The 24,493-nt window shown below is 36.3% G+C and overlaps 1 protein-coding gene and 1 non-coding gene across 4 annotated transcripts in view; one reads left to right on the plus strand and one right to left on the minus strand.

Annotated features, from left to right (window-relative positions):
- Nucleotides 1-3,423: 3,423 nt before the first annotated feature.
- LOC149028770 (small nucleolar RNA R71) lies at nucleotides 3,424-3,525 on the plus strand. The gene has a single exon (XR_016171293.1). It is a non-coding gene; the product is annotated as a small nucleolar RNA R71 (small nucleolar RNA).
- Nucleotides 3,526-20,912: 17,387 nt separating this feature from the next.
- The window catches only part of LOC149028771 (formin-like protein 5), a 125,158-nt gene continuing 121,577 nt past the window's right edge, over nucleotides 20,913-24,493 (minus strand). For all 3 annotated transcript variants that reach the window (XM_089138954.1, XM_089138969.1, XM_089138961.1), the window contains one exon: nucleotides 20,913-22,155. In XM_089138954.1, the coding sequence (XP_088995080.1) occupies nucleotides 21,289-22,155 (867 nt within the window). In that variant the 3' untranslated portion in view covers nucleotides 20,913-21,288. The remainder of the gene's footprint in view (nucleotides 22,156-24,493) is intronic.

Consider the following 24,493-nt stretch of genomic DNA (forward strand, 5'->3'; position numbering starts at 1 on the left):
ATAATCCTTTGAGTAATTATTTGAACTTGCTCGTGCTCTTGATTTATCTATACTTGCATTTATTATTATTGATGGGTAAGACCGTGGATCTTATGACGGATCGCACCCACGGGTTGTCGGGCGATTAACCTAGACCGGTGGGTGGGGTGTGACATAAAGCGTGTCTACCATAGAGACTACATGATAGAGTTAGGAACATCATATCATAATCATGCATCATTTTATTTATATTATTGATCACTTGATTATCTTATGTTTATGATGTGGAAATGATGGATGAATGCATGACATGGATGTTAGTTGACCTCACTCCTTTATTTGTGTATATTTTTAGACTTCTCTTCAGGTTATGAGGACCCCACTTCCATGGAGGATTCATCATCGGGAGATTTCCATGAGAGCATGATTGGAGAAGATGTGGATGCACATGATGCGTCATGCTCGTGTCAGGATTGTTCTTATGGAGTCGCCTTCTATTAGAATCTTCCTTAGAGACTTTCTACTGCGAACAAACTATTCCCTTTTCTATTAAACTCTGATATTAATGTCTTTGGATTTTAAACCTTGGATGATTGTAATCTATATTTTGGATTTTTGGATTTTAATACTTGAACTTGATTATTCTTGTCCTTTTAATTATGTTATATCATGTGTTGTATGGAATTGTCACCGAACCTAGGTCTTGCTGTGAAATCCAACCCTAACCTTGACCTGGAAACCCTGTTGTTTGTAGGTCCGAAGACCCGAAGTGAAGTGTTTTGAGCCTTCATTTCCTTGTCTAAGCCTTGCTATCCTAGCCTGGTTGACTGCCCTAGTCAACTGGCCAATCGACCAGCCAGGCTGCCAGCTGCTAACAGAATCCGAGAAAATCTTCTGTTTAGGTCTTTTGGGTGCTCTGTATATTAAAACTTCTTGTTTCTTAGCCTCTTTTGTTTCTAAAACCCTTAGAGAACATGGGAAGCCTCTCTCAAAGCCTTCCTTGGTGTTTGTGAAGAACTCTTGCAAGATCTCAAGTTCTTCATCTCTTGTTCATCTTCAAGGTTAGTAATCTCTTGTATTTCTTATTGATTTATTATTGTATGATCAAGTTCTTACTACTGTGATTATGAAGAAGGTATTGCAACCTTGCAAACACATCTTCTACAGTTTCCAATGATGAGAATGAATCTCCATTCATTCCATTGATGCTACAATCTTCATACTTGATTCTTAGCCATGATTCATATGATTTCTTCATGAAGCCATGATCATTCTTTTAAATTTATTTCTCTAGCATATTATATCTGATTTTATGTTAGTATTCATCTTTGATCCTTTTCTAATGATCCTCTTGAGCGAATCCTTCATTCTCCTTTGCATCCATGGTTGTTTTCATTGAAAACCATGTTTTGATCAAATTAGAAAGTCATGTTTTTCAAAATAGAAAGTCATGGTTTTGATAATTGTTTGGTGTCTAATCTATGCTACTTAGTATTAGATTACTGTTCCTAAGGTTCCTTTGAAATTTCAAAGTGTTTCGAATCCCGGAAGATGAGTTTCGGACCAAATTCAGTTTTTGGCTATGAGTATTGTTGTCGACTGGATCAGTCAACCAGCCAGGCTGTGAAGCATGAACAACATTGTTTTCTTCGTCCGATTTGGTCCGTTTGACCTCCAATCTTCTGGGGCTTTTTCCTAATGATGTATGTATGCTTGTCTACGGTTTATTTGCTAACTTTGGACTTGATCTCTTGTTCCTCCGGATTTTCTTCGAATCTAATTAAGGTAAGGACAGTTGTTACCATATAACATAGATTGCATGAATCTTAGTTTCTAATTTGGGAATTACTTAGATTTACTACTATTCTTATATTGTCTTAATATGATGTTACTGCTGTAAGTACTTCAAGTACAGTGAATACATTGAATGTGATCTTCTCATCTTGTACCCTCATAGTAAGTTCACCTGTTTGAAGATCAATTAGAGTCCTCCCAGTTGCCAAGAATGGCCTACCAAGAATAATGAGTATGTCTTGATCTTCTTCTATATCCAATACTAAGAAATCCGCTGGAAATATAAACTTGTCCACTTTAACCAAGACGTCTTCAATTATTCCCCTCGGATATTTAATCGACCTATCAGCCATTTGAAGTGACACTGTGGTAGGTTTAACTTCTCCAAGGCCTAGTATCCTGAAAATAGATAGAGGCATTAAATTAATACTAGCACCAATATCACATAAAGCCTTATTAAAATGAAAATTTCCTATAGTGCATGGTATTGTAAAACTCCCTGGATCTTTTAGCTTAGGTGGAAGCTTCAGCTGCAGAATAGCACTGCATTCCTCTGTCAATGCCACAGTCTCATAATCTTCAAGTTTCCTCTTGTTAGAAAGAATGTCTTTCATAAACTTGACATAACTAGGCATTTGTTCCAAAGCATCTGCAAAAAGAATATTAATATGCAATTTCTTAAATATATCAAGAAATTTAGAAAATTGCTTATCTAGTTTCTGCTTCCTGAACCGCTAAGGATATGGAATAGGTGGATTATAAAGTGGTGGATTGTCTGGAAATAATTTGGATTTTGGCTTCCCCTCCTCCGTAATGTATTCCTCTGCATCTTTTTGCTCATCATGAACCGCCTTAGAAGAGGGTTCAGTTACTGCGGCTTTCTTGAAAGGTTCCTCTAATACTTTTCCACTTTGAATCTCAATAGCATTTGCATACTCTCTAGGATTTGTCTCAGTATTACTAGGTAGTGATCCTTTTTGCCTTTGATTCATATCATGGGTGAGTTGTCCCATTTGTACTTCCAAATTTTTAATGGATGCAAAAATATTATGATTGGTGATCTCTTGCTTCTGCATAAATTGTGAAGAAACTATAACCATTTTCTCAAAAGAATCTTCCCATGGAGCTTTCTTCCGAAATGATTGAGTTTGTTGATTTCAGGTTGTCTTTCAATATCTTGATTGTTTTTCAATCTAAAATTTGGATGGTTTCTCCACCCTGGATTGTATGTGTTGGAATATGGATTGTTTTGTCGGTTAAAGTTCCCCACATATTTTGCTTGCTTAAACTGATTTTGCTCAAAAGGATTAGCCATATGACATTCATTGCTATAACGTGTTCCCTCACAATAGTTGCATATCACAGCTAGAGGTTTGGTGCCTTGAGTTGCTAACAACCTTACTTGCTTTGTTAATGCTTCAAGTTGGACTGCCATGGCTGTCATGGGATCAGTTTCATTCCTCTGTAAAACTCTTCTTGGGGCAACTCTATCCCTTGGCCTTTGATATGCATTTGAGGCCATAACATCCAAAAGATCAAAAATTTATGTTGGATCCTTGTTCATGATTGATCCTCCTACTGCAGTATTTACTAATGTTCTTTGAATTAGATAGACCATCATAAAAAATCTGAACTTGCCTCCATTGCTCTATTCCGTGGTGTGGACATTTCCTTAGCAAGTCCTTGAATCTTTCCCACGCCTCAAATAGTGTTTCTAAATCATACTGTAAAAAAATAGAAATATCTGTTAATAAACTAGCAGTCTTAGATAGTGGAAAGAATTTTACCAAAACTTTTTGAGCCATTTGATTCCAAGTAGTGATGGATCCTGGTTGTAGAGAATGCAACCAACTCTTAGCGTTGTCCCTTAATGAGAAAGGGAACAATCTCAATCTTATGGCATTATCAGTAACGCCATTGTTCTTGAATGTGTCACAAATGTCTAAGAACCCATCAATGTGAAGATTTGGGTCTTCACTAGGCAATTCAGAAAATTGATTATTTTGCACCATTGTAATGATAGCAGGCTTGATTTCAAAATTGTTAGCTGCTACAGGTGGGCGCCTTATAGCTGTCCTATTATCTCTCACAGTTGGTGCAACATACTCTCCTAAAGTCTTGCACCTTTGTGCTTCAACTTCAAGAGGTGGTGGATTATTATCAAGATCCATTGCTCTAGAAGTGGAAGATGAATTTGTTCTGTCTTTCTTTGCTTTTGAGTTCCTTCGACAAGTTGCTTCAATTTCAGGATCGAAAGTAAGCAAATTATTGTTTCCTCTCCTTCTCATGCAAAATCAGTAGGACCTGAAAGAACTCCAATTCACAACTACAAATAAAATAAAATAGGGATAATTATTGTTGCCCCCTTGTACTCTAATTTTATAACTACTTTATCCCTGTACTTTTTAAAATTGCTAATCCAACCTTTAACTTTGTCTACAATTACTAATGCCCCCTACTGTTAAGCTCAATTAGTTTACTGATGATGTGGCATCTATATATTTTTTCAAAATCCCAAAAATAACCCTGCAGTTATCTCTTTATTTATTTACTCTTTTGTCAAGTTATAATACTACCCTTAACTATGGGGAAGAATTAACTTTAAATTAACTTTTCTTTTCTACAAAGAAACCACTGAATAAATGAAATATTTGATTTTTCTTCTCTAAAAAGGAATCACAAAATAAAGGAAATATGTGATTAAATAAAACTTAAAATATAAACTAAAATATTAGGAAATATCAAATGTAATTCAAAGTTGTAAATTGAAAATCACCTAATATATGCTAACCATTATGCATGTTACCAAATTTTCTATCAATTAACATCTTATATGCTAATTCATTTGTAAAACTTCCATCATTATGATTGTGAAAAATTTAAGTGGAATAAGAGAGGTCCCACCAAATCCAAAATTGATTCTAAAATATAAGATTTTAAGGATATAATTGACATTCTGTATAGTTTTTATAAATGAAGGTAATGTCATATTTTTTTACTTCTTAATTTTAATGAAGGGCAAAATAGACATTACATATTTGATGTTAATAGTCACTTAATACTGTAAGAAGTGAGGGGGGCAATAGTAATTTCATAAAGAAAGAGGTTTGATTAGTAATAAAACCAAAGTACAAGGGGGCAATAGTGATTATCCCAATAAAATAATAGAAAAGAAAAAAAATATAAAAGAATTCAAATTAAAACTAGCAGTAACTGATATTGATATTAATCTAATAATCCCCGGCAATGGCGCCAAAATCTGGTTGTGAAAAATAACAACCCAAGTGTACGCTGTCGTAACAAGTAATATAATGATAAAAGATCGTTCCCTCGAAGACTATAGATTAAGTACCAAATTAATTATACCAATTTTATGTGAACAAATAATAAGGATGATAATTATTCTAAATTATAATGCAAATTTAAATTTAAATTGAGATTTATTAATAGCTAAAAACCTAGGGGTTAGATTTCACCATAACAACCTTTTTATCCCTCTTTATAATTTGAGAAATATTTTTCTAATTGATAGTCGAGATTCCCTTTCCTATCTACTAGTCTCTCTCGAGTACTGATAAAAATTCCTTCAATTGCTAACCCAAATATATTTCTATGTGGGTTACAACAACTGAGAAATCATTAAATTCTATGGATTCCCATGTAACAACTACACAAACCATGTAAGTATATCCCTATCCTACATGTAATTCATGGCTTTTACTCCAATGAACTAAACACATAAATCCCCTCTCAGTTCATTATGATTAACAAATCAGTTGATTAGTGGCCAATTAATCAAAAGCATGAAGAATAGAAGTAAAAACTCAATCAAATGAAAGAATATTCAAAATTATATTGATGAATTCAAGAGTGAAAATTCAAAGATAGGCTACATCTGATCTCTAGAAAAATTAAATTAGTCCATACTAGAAATCAAAAACATTACAGAAGAGTTCGTGAACATTGAAAGAAGATTAAGAAAAACTTATTCCCAAACTTCAGATCTCCGAAGCCAACCAACGTCTCCTGGTTCGACCTCTCTGCTCCTCCAAAGCTCCAAGAAAGTTCTCTATGCTCTTCCAAAGCTCCCAAAAATGTTCTCCTCCTTCTTCTTGGAGTTTGCTCTCCTTTTATAGATTAATTAAACTCAGAGTTTGAATCAAACTTAGAGTTCTTATCTGACTTAACCAATGAGCGTTTTGACGTATGAATCGGACTAACTTAGAGATCTCCAATGCATAATCCCACCGTTGGATTTGAAGACCAAGAAGTCAAGCTCTCCTCCAAAAGTCTGCTCGATCGGACACCAGATGACCATCCGATGAAGATCTTGATCAAAACTGGACAGAGACACTCAAAAACGGGATTTTTCCTGTCTTCCTTATTTGAATTGGATTCTTCTTCCTCTTTTCCCTTCTTTGATCAAATCCTAAATAGGAAATAAAACATAGAAGCATGCAAGGACTCATTCTCTCTATGTTTTTGACTTGAGGTAAGACTCTTGCAATAATACCCAGATTTGATTGATAATTTCCTACATTTAAAAGTAATAAATCTTAATTAGAATTTGTTAGGAAATATATAAAATCACCAAAATTATAGAAATTAAAGGAAAGGGGGCAACATATTCATTTTCATATCATATTAGGATAAATTGATATAAAACAATTGTAAATACATGGAAATATAGTAAATTAATCGTATAAAATAATATGCATGAATTCAACTTATCAGGCTTTTTCCTAATGATGTATCTATGCTTGTCTAGGGTTTATTTGCTAACTTTGGACTTGATCTGTTGTTCCTCCGGATTTTCTTCGAATCTAATTAAGGTAAGGACAGCTGTTACCATATTAACATAGATTGCGTGAATCTTAGTTTCTAATTTGGGAATTACTTAGATTTACTACTATTCTTATATTTTCTTAATATGATGTTACTGCTGTAAGTACTTCAAGTACAGTAGGATCTTGTTCATATATTCTTTATATTACTTTGATCATATATGGATACTTATTCTTGACATTTACATATTCGATTGATCATGTTTATATGTTGATCTTTCTATATGTTGGAATATCAGTTATATATGTTATGACTGAATTGAGAATGTGATTGTTTAGGTATGATTTGAGATTGGGGAATGTCTTTTTGACGTTTTTGTCCTTGGACATCAGTGGAAGTGGTATGGGACATTTCCGATGGTGCCCTTTGACTCTTTCTTGGATTAATATATGTCATACCTAGGGCTTGTCTAGCAATGTTTGGCTAGGATGTCCCTGTTATATCAGACTCGATTCAGAAGGGTATTGAGACCGAGTAACCCATGTAGCAATGTGGGTTTGTGGGCGCTCAAGACCGGTGAGTTATATTCGTGAGAGGATATGAATCACATTGTGGGGGCCATTCATTAGTAGGGTCGCATTTAGTAGACTTGGGCTTATGGGCGCTTGAGACCGGTGAGTTATATCTGTGAGAGGACATAAGAGCTTCCCATTTGCTAATTGTGGATGACCAATAGGGTTGATGAGTCCGTAGTCTGAATTGGTTGTAGCCATAGGATACGCTGATTCTAATGAGAAAGATACTGAAAATGATCCCAAGAAGAGAGGAATGGAAGTATCTGACTTTGACTTGATATAACCAAGTAGATGACTTGCATTTGGCTAGGCTTGGCCTTGACATACGCTAATACTTAGACCAATGGTGATGTGAGAGAGAGGTGACCTAAACCCCAGCCAAAGAATGTCCGAGAGGGATGTAGGATCCAATTACCACTAGAGAACCCAAGATACCGAGATGGTTGAGAGAGAGTGATTTGAGACCTACCCAAAGAAGTATGGTGCTATGACTTAAAGCATGTCTACCAATAGAGACCAGCATACCTAGAGTTAGATTCATACATGCATTGTCTGTTTCATATCATATTGCATTTGATATGTTTTGCTATCATGTTATTTGTGTTGTTATGGAATAACTTGCCTTGCTGAGTTCTTTTGAACTCACTCCTTTTTGCAAATAATATTGCATTTGATATGTTTTGCTATCATGTTATTTGTGTTGTTATGGAATAACTTGCCTTGCTAAGTTCTTTTGAACTCACTCCTTTCTGCAAATATCTTTGTTAGACTATCCTTTAGGTACTGACGAGTATGACAGCCAGTACTATGAAGAACAAGCCGATGATGCATACTACTCCCAAGGTGCTAGTTGTCACGAAGATAACAGTGAAGATTCCTTGTGTGATCATGCTGCGTACTAGGATTAGCCCTACCTTGGAGTGGAAGCGGCCGTGCTTGATTTCTAAAGTTTATGTTTATGAAGATACTCTTTATAAGTTAGAAGAGACCTTAGTTTAGTTTGATTACTTCTTTTCCTTCCTTTCTTTTGGGAATCGGTTGTAATCTTCTTTTTGATTTTCGAGCTACATTCCGCTGTGTTATGTGGAGTGATTTTTCGCACACTCTACATATGATTGTTCGACATTGATTATTATATTAGTATCATTTCTTTCCGCACTCTAATTATGTTGTCATTCTCTTCTTCTTATCTTGATCTCATTGTTTATATAATGTTACTTTGATTATATCTGGTTCATGATTATGTTATTGTATATGTGGGAGGTTGGTTTCTTCGATACTTGATCTTCGGGGCTGTGGATCATACACTCGAGTATGCTAGGTAGGGTACCGGCTGGGTGGATGTGACACTTGCGGTGTATCACCCCCATGGGTATTTGGGTATGACCGGATTAGGCTCGGTGGGGTGTGACAGAAGGACTTTCCAGTACCTTCATGACTTCTATACATAATGTGGAAAAATAAATTTCCACTCTTGGAAGTGCTTTCTTTGAGTAAGAAAAAGGTAAATGCCTAGCCAGCCTGAGTTAAATCCTGAGACTCATATTCAATAAAGACCACAAAATTTACCAAATCAAGTCAACCAAGTTGAAACCACCTCTTCTTATTTAGAGCTAATTACTTATGTGTATGCATTAAGAAGTGGAAAAAGGGTATTTAACAAGTGAATTTCATATTACTCACCAGAGCAAAATTAGTGGATATCGTGATGAGGAGAATGTTCAAGTGTCTCCTAATGAAGGTTTGTCTGAGGAACCCTTAGAAGTTGAGGATGAACCAATTGCTTTAGAGGTACACCTAAGTTTGATGAACCATTGTCTGAAACCCTGAGAAAAGAGCAAACTTCAAATGAGAGATGTTATGTACCTAAGGTCCATTTTCCTAGCCGATTAGCAAGTAATAAGAGGAATGCAAATGCTGACAAAATTCTAGAATTTTTCGAAAATGTGAGTGTCAACATTCCACTTTTAGATGTTATTTCTCAAGTCCCTTCTTATGCTAAGGTGTTTAAAGACTTGTGTACTCAAAAGAGAACCACGAATGTCCCAAAGAAGGCCTTTCAAACGAAAAATGTGAGTTCAATCCTCTTAGAACAACTCCCAGTTATGTATAGAGATTCAGGATATCCAACAATTCCAAGTGTTATTGGTGATAAATAAAAATAGAGCATGCTCTACTAGACTTGGGCGCTTGTGTTAAGTTATTGTCATATACCGTTTATAAACAATTGGGTCTGAGGGAACTCAAACCAACCTCGGTTACTCTCCAGTTGGCTAATAGATCTGTTAAATACCCCATAGAATAATTAAAGATGTGTTAATTCGAGTAGGAGAATTTGTTTTTCCTATTGATTTCATTGTCTTAGACACACATCCAGCTATAAATCTTAAGGACCAAATTCCTATGACATTAGTGAGACCGTTTTTAGCTACAAGCAATGCCCTTATAAATTGTCGAAATGGTCTTTTGAGATTATCATTTGAGAATACATCCGTTGAGTTCAATGTCTTTAGGTTGGGGAACAACCAAACTTTTCTGAGAATATGAGTATGTTGCAAAGCATTTTTGATGATATTGATTTCTCCCTTGAGAAAGGTTTTGAGGATGACTTTTACACTTGTTTGGAAGAACTAAAGGATATAGGGGAGTGATTTTTTTTTCTCCTGATATGATGAGTTTGCAACAATTTAATGGACCACTTGGTAAGTTGTCTAGAAATCTTCCTGTACCATCTATGGTTGAGGCCCCTTCAACACGAATTGAACCCTTTGCTTTTGACTCTTTAGTTGGCTTTTCTGGGCCCCAGTGAAACTCTTCCTGTAATCATTGCCTCTTATCTTACCAAGATCAAGAGGATAAGCTTCTTAGTTTGCTTAAAGACAATCAAGAGGCCATAGGTTGGCAAATGGCCGACATTAAAGGAATTATTCCCTCCGTAGTTCGACATCATATAAATTTGATTGATGGATCCAAACCCTCTAGGGAACCCCAAAGAAGTTCTAATCTTGTGATGAAAAATATGGAATCACCCATAAGCTTGCTACTGCATACCATCCACAAATGAGTGGTCAAGTAGAGGTTTCCAATAGGCAGATTAAGCAGATTTGAAAAAAGATAGTTAACCTCACTCATAAGGATTGGTCAAACCGTTTGATTGATGCTTTATGGGCCCACATAATTGCATATAAGAAAGATTTGGGTCAATCTTAAAGATTTGGGTCAATCTTCACCGTTTAGTGTATGGTAAGGCTTGTCACCTATCGGTTGAATTAGAGCATCGAGCTTTCTGGGCAATCAAGAAGTTGAATTTTGATCTTGACGATGTGGATATCCACTGTCGCCTCCAACTATCTGAATTGGAGGAACTTAAAATGAAGCCTATGAAAACTCAAAAATTTACAAGGCTAAAACTAAAACCTTTCATGATAATCATATTGTTAGGAAATCATTTTCTGTTGGTGATAAGGTTTTGTTGTACAACACTCGGCTGCATTTGTTCCTAAGAAAATTGCAAACTAGATGGGAAGGTCCATTTATTATTCACTATGTTTTTAACCATGGTGCTGTGGAAATAATTGATCCTCATTCTAACCAAATATCAAAGTGAATGGTCAACATTTAAAGCCTTTCATTGAAATGCCAAGTGTTGATAGTGTAGAGGTCATTGATCTTCATGAGCCTTTTTATATGATGATTGAGAAACTCCAAGGTATGCCCTCTTTTGTCCTTGTCCTTCATTTCATGCATGCATTGAGGACATTGGATTACCTAAATGGGGGGGGGGGGGAATAATTTTTTGTAGATTTTAACTTTGGCTTTTGGTTAGTGGACAATACCCTTTCAATTGCTATGATGTGTGAAATGAGAGTGATTTTGGTACCCATCGTGAACACATAAAAATCTTGTTGAGAGGAAGGTAACTTGTATGTATGTTGAGATGAGACTTTCCTAAGAAAAATAAAAGGCCCTTAACTTAAGGCGTTGGACCATCTATGGGTTTTGTAGGTCTTTGTTTCTTTGGCTAGCAGTTGAGATAAATTTTTGTATGGCATGACAAAGTTAAAAAAAAGAGAGTAGAAAGTAAAAGTTGAATTCCTTGGAACTAGAAAGGGCACTCCGACTTAGGAATCAAGGTGACTTGATCAAAACTCTTAGAAATGTGATTATTGAAAAGAACTCTCACATCATTGTCTATGTGGGCATATGCAAAGCAAAACTACAATGTAACTTGGGTTTCTGGTGTTTGGTCTACCATGTCATTCAAGCCAACCGTAGTAGAGTAAATTGGAGAAGTGTCATCAATGCTTTAGTAAAAATGTTTGGTAAAAAATACTTCAAAACATTAGTCCTTGGTCTCCTTACTTTTAAGTGGTTTTGCTTAAAAGAGAGGTGTACTTGAAAGGTATAAGGTGAGTCTAGGGGAGGACCTATAGAGGGGCCGGGGGGGGGGGGGGGCATGGTTAAAAATTTTACACAAATTCCCGTAATTCCTTTAATTTTTCAGCCTTTTCTCTTCCCACATGTGAAGTGTCACTATTTGCCCCCCCCATATTGAGAACAATTTTTAAAGGTAAAATAATGGGTATAAATATCATTCCTAATTAAAAACTAACTCCTCAATCCCTATTTATTCTCCCCTCTCTTCTCTCTCATCTTTTCTTCCTATTTATTCTCTTCTATTTCTGTAAACGGGTTAAAGTCAATATTTGAAAAAAATTATTATTAGGCATTCAAAAATCAAAATGTCAGTCTTAATTAGAAACTAACTCTTCAATCCCTATTTATTCTATCCTATCTCCTCTCTCCTCTCTCTTCTTTTCTTCCTATTTATTCTCTTCCCTTTCTATAAGAGTGGGTAAAGAAAATTTGGAAAAAAATCTACTCCACAATTAGGTACTTTTTCTCAATTTATTTATCGTTTCTCTTTTTCTCCTTTTTTTGTTATTCTTTTATTTGATTTTTATATTCTATGTTTTTTTTATTACTTTTGCGATTTTTGTTATTTGATTTTGTATTGTGAATAAAATGTCCATAGTTAGTAGGTAACTAACTACCATTGGTTTGCATCTTTTACCTAAAAAAAAATTTGGTTTACATCTTTGATGAACACATTTATGTGTGAAATTTTAGGGCATAAAGCATGCATTTTACACACTTAGAGTGAAGCTACCTTGGGTTTTATGTTGGTTTTGCAGATTTTAGGACTTTTCAAGATTTTAGCAAATATTTGGAGTTTTGGATATGAATCATGCAATTTTACACATCAAGAGGTCCATTCAAATTCTCAAATGTGAAAATGGGCCTCATCTGGAGCATGATGGGCTAGAGTTGTGATTATGAGCAAACTCCGAAATATTTAAGAGATAAAGAAGACAAATTTGATCTACGGCTGAGATTATAAATTATCAATCAAATCTATAAAGATATTATTAAAAGAGTCCAAATGGAGAAAAGAGTCCTTGCATACTTCAATATCTTATTTTCAATTTGGTATTTGATTAAAGAAAGAAAAAGAGGAAAAAGAATTATATTCAGATAAGGAAGAAGGAAAAATCCTGTTTTTGAATGTCTCTGTTCAATTTAGATCAAGCCCTTCATTGAACGGTCATTCGGTGTCCGATCAAACTGATTTTTTGAGGAGAGCTTCAAGACTTCTTGATCCTCAAATCCAACGGTGGAATTGTGATTTGATCTCTCTAATCCAATCGATTAGTACGCCAAAACCCTAATTGGTTAAGTCAGATAGGAACTCCGAGTTTGATTTAAATTCTGTCAAGATTCATATCCCATGTAAACTCTATAAAATGAGAGCATACTCCATCAAGGGAGAACGTGTTTTAGAGCTTAGGAAGAGCACATTTTCTTTTTGCTTCAGTTTATTTAGGCTTTCTCTAGTTTTCTTTGCTTGCTTTTGTGAGATTCCAATTTCTAGATTGAATGTTTAGGTTTAATTTTTTTATGTAATGTAATGCAATTTCAAGTTTCAAGATTCGTTTTTCTCTGGGTCTAGCAATTGCAGATCTAGACCATTCTAGATCTAGATTTGGTTGTTAGGGTTGGTTGAGATTCGAATCGTTTGTTCAAATTCTTTTTTTATTGTTTGAAGTTTAAAGATGCAAGTAAGTAACATTTTTCAATAATCTTCTCTCCCCCTACCATTCCCACTTCTATTTACTTCTCAATATTCTTAATTTAGGATTTACTTTCAGCATTTATTTATTGTTCTCCCTTCCCCTGGGTCCTTGATCAGAAATACCTACAGTTGTGCCTTTCTTTGGTTAAGGTTTCCATTTCCTTTTATTACTCTGTTATTTACTTTCAACAATTTACTTTCAACATTTATTTATTGTTCTCCCTTCCCTGGGTCCTTTATCAGAGATGCCTATAGTCGTGCCTCTTTTTGGTTAAGGTTTCATTTTTCCTTTTATTACTCTGTTATTTACTTTTTGTAATTTACCTTCAACATTTATTTATTGTTCTCCCTTCCCCTGGGTCCTTGATCAGAGGTGCCTACAGTCGTGCATCTCTTTGGTTAAGGTTTCCCTTTCCTTTTATTGCTTTGATTATTTCTTTCTGCAATTTCCTTTTCTCTAATATCCGTTCCCCCGATCGGTAGACCGGAAGCTACGGCAAAGGGTCCACGGTCAAAGTCATTATAATTATACCCCCTTCCCTAGATCCAGAGCTGACACTCGGATCAGTTCCCTTTTATTTTATTTATTTATTATTTGCATTTTTTCTACCTTTATTAATTATGCGTTGGTTATGTTTGCTTTATTTTTCGTCTCAATTCGATCGCATTAGACGTATGGATTAGAACCGTTCATTTAGTTTAATTAAGTAATTAGCAAATTTGAATCATTGCACTCTCGCATTATTATTAAGAAGTTAATTCTAAAGTGACATATCTCCTTGAGATCGACCCGTTAGCTACATGATACGTGCGCTTGCGGTTACTTTTAATTTCACAAACTCTCTTCTACCAAATTTTTTTTGGCTTGCATCTAACTTTTTAGGGTTGAAGTCATGTGTATATATATTTTTTTAAATTGTTGCTTTAATTTACCTATATTTTATTAAAAAAAATATCATTGTTAATAATTTACCTTTTTTTTTTCAAATATGTGTGGGCCCCACAAAATATATGTGGATCTATTGTTTAATATAATAAAATAATTTAGAGGTGGGACCCCAAATGGGTCTTATAAGGGCCCACACAATATGTGTGGCAAAAAAGCTCTAGTGCTTCCCCAATGGGAAGGTTATCTGGCTTTCATTCTTCGGCCCCCCAATGTTGTATTCTGGTCCACCCCTGTGGGGAGATCCCGCAAGTATCATTGCAAAGTCGAAGGGAGCGTGAGGGCATAAATGTAAAAAACTCTTTTACTTATTTTTTTTTTTGTAACAAAGGCGCTTTTTATATATAGGGAAATTGGGGTTGGGATAATTACATATGCCGCCGGTAAGGATTGAACTCACAATCTCTCCACTGAGAGGTGAGTTCTCTTTTACTTATTTTTGTGTACACTTCATAAATCTGAACCTATTACAAAGTTAGAAATGGGATCCTTGTGGACTCGTGGTCACATGTTCAATTTTGAAGAGGACTTTGGGTTAGAGGTGGGGAAAAATGAAGAGGATATCAAAGTGGCACATCTGATTGATATTGAATCTTTTGTCAATAAACATGCAAGTTCCTTATATAATTCATCCTACTGGCATGTTTTAAAATTTTCGTTTGCTGCTGGGTATCTCCTGCATGGCTCATGAATCACAAGATATAGCATTTTATAGATCCAATGACTGTAATCTTCCCACTCTTATAATTACAAAAGATGGATTTGAAATACACCACATGTTGCATTCTGAGAGTCGCAAATTAAGATTCCAACATTCGATTCTTACACTTAGTAGATTACAGATTATATTGTAACATTTTCGTTTTATTTCCCAATTTATAGATAAGAAGCAAAATTTTTTTTTTTTTAATTTCTATGCATTTTCACTACTTCTAGGTGTTGAAATCATATATATTTTACATAAAAGAAAAAAAAATTTGTAATAAAATAAACAAATGACATAGGGAAGAAATTTTGGGATTTTAAAATAGTAGGTTATACTTTGATGTCAAAGAGGACAAGCATGCCCCTCTACATTTTCAAAAGATTTTTTTTGAGATTCTCAAAGTGGGTTCAAAATGTTAAAGCGTTGATTCCTTTAAAAAACAAATTAAAAAAAGAAAAAAAGGAAAAAAAAGAAAAAGAAAAAGCAGAGCATCACAAATATATGTTTTGGGCTATTTATGTTCTTAAGAAAAAAAAAAGTTTGGCTGGAATTGAAGAGAACTTGGCAACGTATCTAATTAATGTGGGCCCTAGTTTGTACCTGTGAGAAGACTTGAACAAAGTGACAAGCCGCTTGTTTCTTTTCTTTCTTTTCTCGAGCAGAAAGGGAAAAAGGTGTGGGATAAGTTAACACACTAGCTAGCTTATCCTTGAAACAGAAGATCTTACTTCTTAAGCAGCTTGCTTGGTCAAATTCTATTAAAAATAATGAGGTTGTCCCTAATCTGTTACAAGTTTTTGAGTTTTGTCTGATTCTACCATGTCATACAAAGTTGAGAAATCTAATGAATAAATTGAACATATATTTTTTTAAATCCTTCTGAGAATCGTGAATATAATACAATCTCCAGCCAATTCCGCCCTGGAATGATACCAATTCCTTTGACAGTAAGGATCTACCACCATATCCAAACATGAAGCAGTGTGGAGCATCATCCTTTTTCTTCATGGACAACTGCGTTAAAACCACCCTCTACGTACAAAACTGGATCCAGAATTTGAAGATTCCCCTGTTTTATAGCCACCAATAACCCCCTCTTCAGCCCGTTCATGAAGAACACCACATCCTGAGCAGAAAAATGCTTCTGCTACCAAGCATGCTTTCCTACAACATTTACCTTCAAAGATTGAAATCTACTTCTCCATCATTTGTACGAGATTGTACTTCTGCATCATACCACCAGAGCTGCAACCTCTCCACCTTGTTTGGTTAATATTCCAATTGCACATAGCCTATCAGCATCATCTGGCCAAGGCAGCACTTACCAACATGTCATGAATGAACCAAAGCCACCAACACAGAGGCAAATGGAAGTGGGAAATGGTCTGCCACCTATATCCCTGCATTTTGGAAATGATATAACTCCCAGCAATCAAAGAGTTATATCTTCAGTAGTAGTGGTTGTATATGATATAGTGTATAACTAAGCATCTCACTTCAGTAGTAGTAGTAATTGTATATGATATGCTGTGTATAACTAAGCATCTCACCGATTTTACATGTTTACAGTAATTCAAGCAAAGTAATGCTTGTTAGAAAATAAGCTTTAAATGAATCAAAACTCTTAAAGGAAGAAGGAGAAGCACAAAGAAGAAGCAGAGGAAGAAGATGAGAGAAAAACCACACAAAGGCCTGTGATTCCAGCAACGTAAAACTAGAATCGTAGGTTTCCTTTATTTATAGATTCAAGTACTAAGCATACAACTTGAGAGACAAGAAACTTGTCCTCTAAGAAAGGAAGTAAAAAATACAACTCATGGACAGAATTTTCTAGTCTTCTAACTCCTATTGTCTGTTTAAAATAGAAACTACAGAAAAAAGGAAAGTGCAGAAATTAGTAACTAACAAAAAATAGAAACTACGTTTTTCTAGAAACTCCCAAAACTTGTATACCAAGGTTCCTACATCAGAAATAGAAAGTAAGGTAGCATATCTGAAAAAGGACACAACCATCAAGGCATGCTTGCGCACAAGGCATCAACCTTGGAGCTCATGCGTATGCTTCAACACTCCCCTCAAGCTGGAGGATACAAGTTTCCCATGCCCAGCTTGCAATAAATAGACTGCAAACTAGGCCTGAATATAGCTTTAGTAAATAAGTCAGCTAGTTGATCAGCAAAACCCACAAAGGGAGTCTCAATCAATTTCTTCTGACTGCATCACGAACAAAGTGACAGTTTACCTCTATATGCTTCGTTCTCTTATGAAATATAAGGTTACTAGTGATATAACTAGCAGCCTGATTATCATAGAACATCTTCATAGGGGCAAAGGCTGGAAATCCGATTTCCTCCAACAAGGAGCGAAGCCACATTAACTCGGCAGCCACATGGGCCATGGCTCTATATTCTACTTCAGCACTAGATCCGAAAACAATGGACTACTGCTCACTCCTCCAAGTCACAAGATTTCCACCAAGAAATGTATAATAACTTGTACAGTTTACCTCTATATGCTTCGTTCTCTTATGAAATATAAGGTTACTAGTGATATAACTAGCAGCCTGATTATCATAGAACATCTTCATAGGGGCAAAGGCTGGAAATCCGATTTCCTCCAACAAGGAGCGAAGCCACATTAACTCGGCAGCCACATGGGCCATGGCTCTATATTCTACTTCAGCACTAGATCCGAAAACAATGGACTACTGCTCACTCCTCCAAGTCACAAGATTTCCACCAAGAAATGTATAATAACTTGTACTAGATTGGCGATCAGCTGAAGATCTTGCCCATTCTACATCTGAAAAGGAAACCAAATCCACAAATGAGACATTTCCCAAGTGCACTCTTCTAATACTGAAGTACTCTCATTGCAGCATCCAAATGGGCCTTCCTAGGAGACTGCATAATTTGATTCAACACGCCAGTAGAGCAAGAAATATCAGGACGAGTAATGGTGAGATAAATAAGCTTCCCAATAAGACTCCTGTAAAGATGGATATCATCCAACAAGTCACCATCATCTAGTCCTAACCTCAACTGAGGATCCATGAGAATGTTAGTAAGTTTAGATGCAAGCATGCCAGTTTTTGTCAAAAGATCAAACACATACTTCCTTTGTGATAGACTAACTACTCGTTTACTACGAACTACCTCGATTCCCAAGAAATACTGTAAATTGCCCAAGTCTTTGGTTTGAAAGTACTTCTGTAAGTGAGCTTTGACTGTATTACTAGCCCTAATATCACTGCCTAAAAGAATAATGCCATCAACGTAAATTGCCATAACGACAAACTAGCATCCTGTCGTCTAACAAAAATAGAGTGATCAGAATAACATTGGGCAAATCTAAAAGACTCCAATGTTTTACTAAACTTTTCAAACCAAGCCCGTGGAGACTGTTTGAGTCCATTCATGGCTTTATGAAGCCTACAAACATGAGCACTATCTTCCCCCTGAGCAAGACACCCTGGAGGTTGCTCCATATAAACCTCTTCATTGAGGTCACCATACAAGAAGGCATTCTTTATGTCAAGCTATAAGAGAGGTCAATCATAATTAACAACTAAAGGTATCAACACACGGACAAAATTAAGTCTAGCCACGAGAGAAAAAGTCTCAAAGTAGTCCACACCATATGTTTTTGTATAGCCTTTAGGCACCAAACGAGTCTTAAGTTGTTCAACCGTACCATTAGAATGATATTTGACAGTATATACCCACTGACAACGGACCACATCTTTTCCAAAGGACAAGTTTACCAAAGACCATGTATGACGAGACTGTAAAGCATCCATTTCCACATCCATGACAGCTTTCCAACCAGGGTTTTTAAGGCTCTCATTATGATGGGTTGGAATATGAATGGCAGACAACGAAAGTTGGGAGGTAGATGAGAAACAGATACATAATTAGAAAGAGGATAAACAAAATTAGAATATAAAGTGCAACTATGAGTACCTTTTCTCAAGGCAATAGGTAAGTCATCTGAAGTAGGAGGAGGATCTCCACTAGAAGAGTCCGCTAGTGGAGAGGATAAAGAGGGAACTTTTATAGGACCAGCCTCAATCTCCACAACAAGAGAGCCACCACTATCAACAGGAGGAACTGTACTATCCACAATACGTTCCTCCAACTTACGTCTTTGTTGACAAATCTGTAGAGGGACACTATCTTTTGAAGGAACTAAAGATGGAATGGGAGGAGCATCATTCAAAACATGATTTTCATCAAACAGAGATGGACTAATATAATACGGGGTGTCCTAAAAAAAAGTCACATTGGCACTTACAAATTGTTTCTGGTGAACAGACTCATAACAGTGAAAACCTTTTTAAGTATGAAAGTAATGAGAGTACCCAAGAAAAATACATTTAACAAACCGGGGAGATAGTTTATCCACAGTATGTGGTATGTGAACAAAACAAATACAACCAAAATTTTTGGGTGGAACTAAAAATGGTTCTCTATTTGGAAAAACAATTGAAAAAAGAGATTTGTTAGAAAGTAAAGTCATAGGCATTCGATTATTTGAATGACTAGCAGTTAAAACTACATCACACCAGTAACTCTTAGGAACATTCATCTAAATTAAAAGAGCATGCGCAACCTCCAAGAGGTGGAGATTTTGGTTTGATAGTGCTCGTGTTTGTAGGCTTCATAAAGCCATCTATGAACTCAAACACTCTCCGCAGAGTGCATAAACAGAAGCAAACAAAGGTGGAAAAAACCAGAATATAATCTGAGTTCTGAGACCTTAAAACATAAGGTAATAGGAAGAACATATCAGTTTATATGAACGCCTAATCTAACAATGTATTAGGGACAGCATTAGGTGGCTGCACACCAAGGAAACAGAACACAGAAAAAGAACTTCAGAAGAAAGAATAGAACATCACTATTTTTTATTTAAGAAAGCTTTGATACCATGTTAGATAATAGGCTTTAATGAATCAAAACAATGTTGGAAGAAGGAGAACAAAGAAGAAGAAGATGAGAGAAGAACCACACAAAGACTTGTGATTCTAGCAAAGCAAAACTAAAATCGTAGGCTTCCTTTATCTATAGAATTCAAGTACTAAGAATACAACTTGCGAGACAAGAAACTTGTCCACTAAAAAAGGAAATAAAGTACGATTCATGGACATAATTTTCTAGTCTTCTAATTCTTATAATCTGTCCAAAATAGAAACTGAAAGAAAAAGGAAAGTGCAGAAATTAGTAACAAACAGAAAATAGAAACTATGCTTTTCTAGAAACTCCCAAAAGTTGTGTACAAAGGTTCCTACACTAGAAATAGAAAGTAAGGTAGCATATCAGAAAAAGAAACAACCATTAAGGCATGCTTGTGCACCAAGGCAGCAGCCTTGGTGCTCCTGCGTATGCTTCAACAATGCTTTTAAGCAGATTTCTACTAATGATTAGTAGATTAATTGTTTTATGAAATAATGAAAGAATAATGAATAAAATGCATTCACATGTGCTACAAACCAAGAGAGCTAGTACAAAAGAGGGGGCAGGGAAGAAGAACCTACACCCAAGGATTTTGACACTCAAGTCTTTTTTTGGGTACAACTTTTACACTCAGTCATTGCTGATCCAACAGGCCAACCTGCCAGTTTGTATCAGATACCAAGACTTAAAACGAGACATTGACAACCACATCCTGACCAGCCAACAGAACACTCAAACAATCATACAATTTTCTCTGAACTAAACTAGTGATGGAAGAGGAACACATTTTTGAATTGAAAAGAACATCACAACGTTGCTTCTTTTTTCTTTTGTGAATTTAACAAAAAAAAAAAAAATTTGAAAAACTAAAATTAAAATAGAGGCAAATCACTACCTCTAAATTTTCATTGACCAGTTGGAGTCCCCACCAAGGCCTAGTAAAACGTGCAGCAAAAGCCTTTTGAGAATCCATATCCTTCATCAAACAGGGATGGCGATGACTACAGCAATGTTTGTTTCATGTGAATACATTATGTACTCGTTGTTTCAGCAAACCTTCAAATGTCTGAGGTCATAGATGCCCTTGCTAGTTACTATCGAATTGATCTTTGAGAGAGTAAATTGTCATCAGCTACAAAAGAATGAAGAACAAATCTCAAAGCTTCACAGATTTTTGTACCAGATTAAAAAAATAGGCACATGACTTGCGCTGCATCTGGTAGAATGTTCATCATAATTTCTGCGCATTCTGAAAAAGGAAAATTGAACGGGAACTAGAGCAGCTTCTTTCAAAGACTAATTAAACACTTGAATTCAGCAGCACTGATTGTTTACAGAAAGTAACATCTTCCCCACCCCCTACCAAAAAAAAAAATCTAAGAAAAAGGACAAGTGTACCTCCTACCAATGGAGAACTAAGGAGATATGCTCTCATCATCTGAACTAGATATATCCATACGCTGGTCCTTGGTTGCTGGAAAAAGCTTCTGATGTATGTCTGGAGATAATGGATGACGAGAATCTGGAGAAGAGTGCAAAGCTGGACTTGACTTGTTTTTCGGAAATTCTGTTGGCTTCTTTTGTGCTTCTCTCACCTGTTTGCATGCTTTATCCAACATTATTAGAAAATCCCGAACAATAACAAACAAACGCAAGCCCTCATGTTTTGCCGCATCCCCATGGAAATAATCTGCTGTGTTCTTTACGAGAGCCACAATCCTGTGTTCTTCCTCTCGCAACCAATTTATGTCAACTTCTGAATGTTCTGTAAAACTTTTTAGTGTCCTCTGGAACCCAGATTCCTCCTCTATACTACTCATATCATTGAGTAGAAAATCTTTTGTCCTTACAAATGAGTAATCAAATTTGGCGAGTGTCATTGTTATGGCGTCAGCATCCAATGCTGCTGCCTTCCTGACATTTTCCAGCTCAGAACCCAAACCTGAAACAACCTGGAGACCAAGGCAACGAAGTTGATCTTCTGTTTCCTGGGTAAAATCCTCAAAAAGTTCAAATGATTTCACAGAGGACATGTTCGAGCTCTCTCGAGCCACACGGGCAGCCCGTACACCTTCAGAGCGGATAATCTCCTGCACAACAAAGTGCAAGAGTGTGGTCTTGCCATCGACTCCTTTGACATCAGCCAGTTTCAAGAGCGTGTCTAGCTTAAATGCCTGTGCTCCACCACGGAAGGTACCATCATTCATACGATTGCCAGTTTTTAGGACGGCTTCAAGAAGTTTCAGAAATAGCCGGCTGCTTTTCAATTCCTTGCAGGCTACCTATCATGTACAATCAGAAAACCAACAAGAACAAATGTTAATCAACAATGAATTCACAATGAATTCCATTGAGTTTAAGCTAGAAGACAAGAGTTTGAATTATGTACAGATTAAAAGAGAAAATAATCCTGTCTTCACGTTTTTATGCATGGAACACAGAACCCAATAAAACTTCTAACAAATGTCAGCTTATGTGAACCACATGTTTATGAAAATAATGAACAATTAGAATTGAAATAAAAGCAGCGACCGTACCTTTCTCCCTTCTGGTCCAGACAAGCACAAAAACTCACAAGTCTAATCAGCCGCACTTGGAGCTTTATATTAATCCTTTCCACAACTCCACACTATTTAAGGCCAACAGCTGTATTCACAAGAAGTCCAAGGTTCTGCAACTTTTCTCAACCCATCATTTGTCTTTCCCATGTTCATCTCCCAGCAGCAAACTTCTTAGTTTTCATATACTTTTCCCACTCCTTATCAACTACTGGTACTCTCAATTTCCATAAAAACAAACTCACTTTAGTACTGTCTTCCCAACCATCCATCTCAACCCTAACTGAACTACACTAGTGTTACACATCAAATAGCTATTTGCAAGGGGTATTAGCTGAAGAGCAGACCCATAGAATGATTTGGCTTGTCTAGAATGACAAAGGCCATTTCAACTTATAAAGAGGATAACAGATTACAAACAAGAAATGTTAAGTAAGGTTGAGAATCTAACCCAGCATATAAAGAATCTAGATAGTCTAGGTGTCATACAGCCCCAATTTAATGAGGACCTCTTCTTCCAAGATCTTTTAAGAGAAGCAACTCATATGGTGGATAGGTTTGGTTTTTTTTTTTTTTTTTTGGGGGGGGGGGTTAAGTTAGGGTTTTGTGGTCAAAGATCACACATTCTTAAATGAGATTTAGGGTATCAAGGATACTTAGCCTTAGCCCATCCCGTAGGAGATATGGGGTAAATTCTTTGAGATAGAAAAATTGAGTTCTATAGGCGTCAAGATGGGTTGATACTTGGAGGAAATGTAGGTTGGGGCAGAGCTACCCCAACGCTAAAGGGGTGCCCCCCACCCCTACTGCCCCAGTTTTTGAAAATTTCCCTTCCCATCCCCATTATTCAAAATTTTCCCTCTAGCTCTCTTTCCATAAGTGAAATATCAACACTTGCTCCCCCCCCCCCCCAAATTTTTTGAAATTTCCCCCTCCCCTTGATATTTTTTGAAAGTTCCCCTTTGGCCCTCTTTCCATGTTGAAATATCAGTACATGTCCCCCTATTGGAGAAAATTTTAAACGATAAAGATAAGGGATAGAAAAATGTGTTCTGTGTGAAATATCAGTACTTGGCCCCCCTCGATGTTAGATCCTGCATCCGACCCTAAATGTAGGAAATAATGTTGGGATATAATTCCCCAGGTTTGGTTGGGTTTGAACGGTTAAATTAGAAGATATGAAGGTTCTTGTTTTAGGGCTTTGAGAGGGTAAGAAAATCCCATAAAAATAAATACTTGTATCTTAAAATCGGACTGTCAGAATGCAGTCAAACTGGGATCTAAGTTCCCCAGGGTTGGGGGGAAGATGTGCCTAAAAATATGTGGGATAGATGGATTGGTAAGACTGCTGTAAATCTGACCTTGAATTCTGAGTGTCTTGGATAGTCCAAAGATATCAAAGAATTGAAGAAAAATAGAAAAAAGATGTGATAGGAGAAGGGGATTGACTTAGGCTTCAAGTAGTACCTGTTTAGGACTTTGAATGGAGCCTTTTTGAAGCTGGAATCAATTGCAGATGGAGGTCGAAAGCTGCATTATATAGCCACTGTCAAGAGTCTAAGATGAACTTCCCTTAAAACTTTCCTAGGGTTTGGATCTTCAAACTAATTGACAGAACCATAATTGCTAATGCTTGGATCTTCAAACTAGTTGACAGATCCAAAGTAAACATGCACAAACTGCTCGAAGAAGCTTATTTACATTTATTCAAATCTACCTATCCCCATCTAGTGGAGGGGTTTATTTATACAACCTAGGGGCTGGGTTTCCTAATTGGACTTGTATTCACAGCCCTACTCTAGCTGAATTCAAATGCTACTAGGTCTTGCCATTCGTACAAGGATTTGCTTAAACAAACAGTTAACCACATGCTTCTTTAAACAAAATTATGTACCGCCAATACCCCTCGCATGGGCATAATTTACAATTCTGCCACTGACCTATCGAGCAGACAAAGGAATGCAATTAAAACTGAAACAACGCAATTGGATAGCAACTCTAGGGAGCTCTTTTGGCCCTCTACTTGGTCTTGAGCTTGTTCTTGAACTGGCAGGGCTCGGAT

This window comes from Hakea prostrata, chromosome 1 (genome assembly GCF_041222555.1).
Source record: "Hakea prostrata isolate BN-2017 chromosome 1, UWA_Hpros_2, whole genome shotgun sequence".
In the NCBI taxonomy this organism is placed as follows: Eukaryota; Viridiplantae; Streptophyta; class Magnoliopsida; order Proteales; family Proteaceae; genus Hakea; species Hakea prostrata.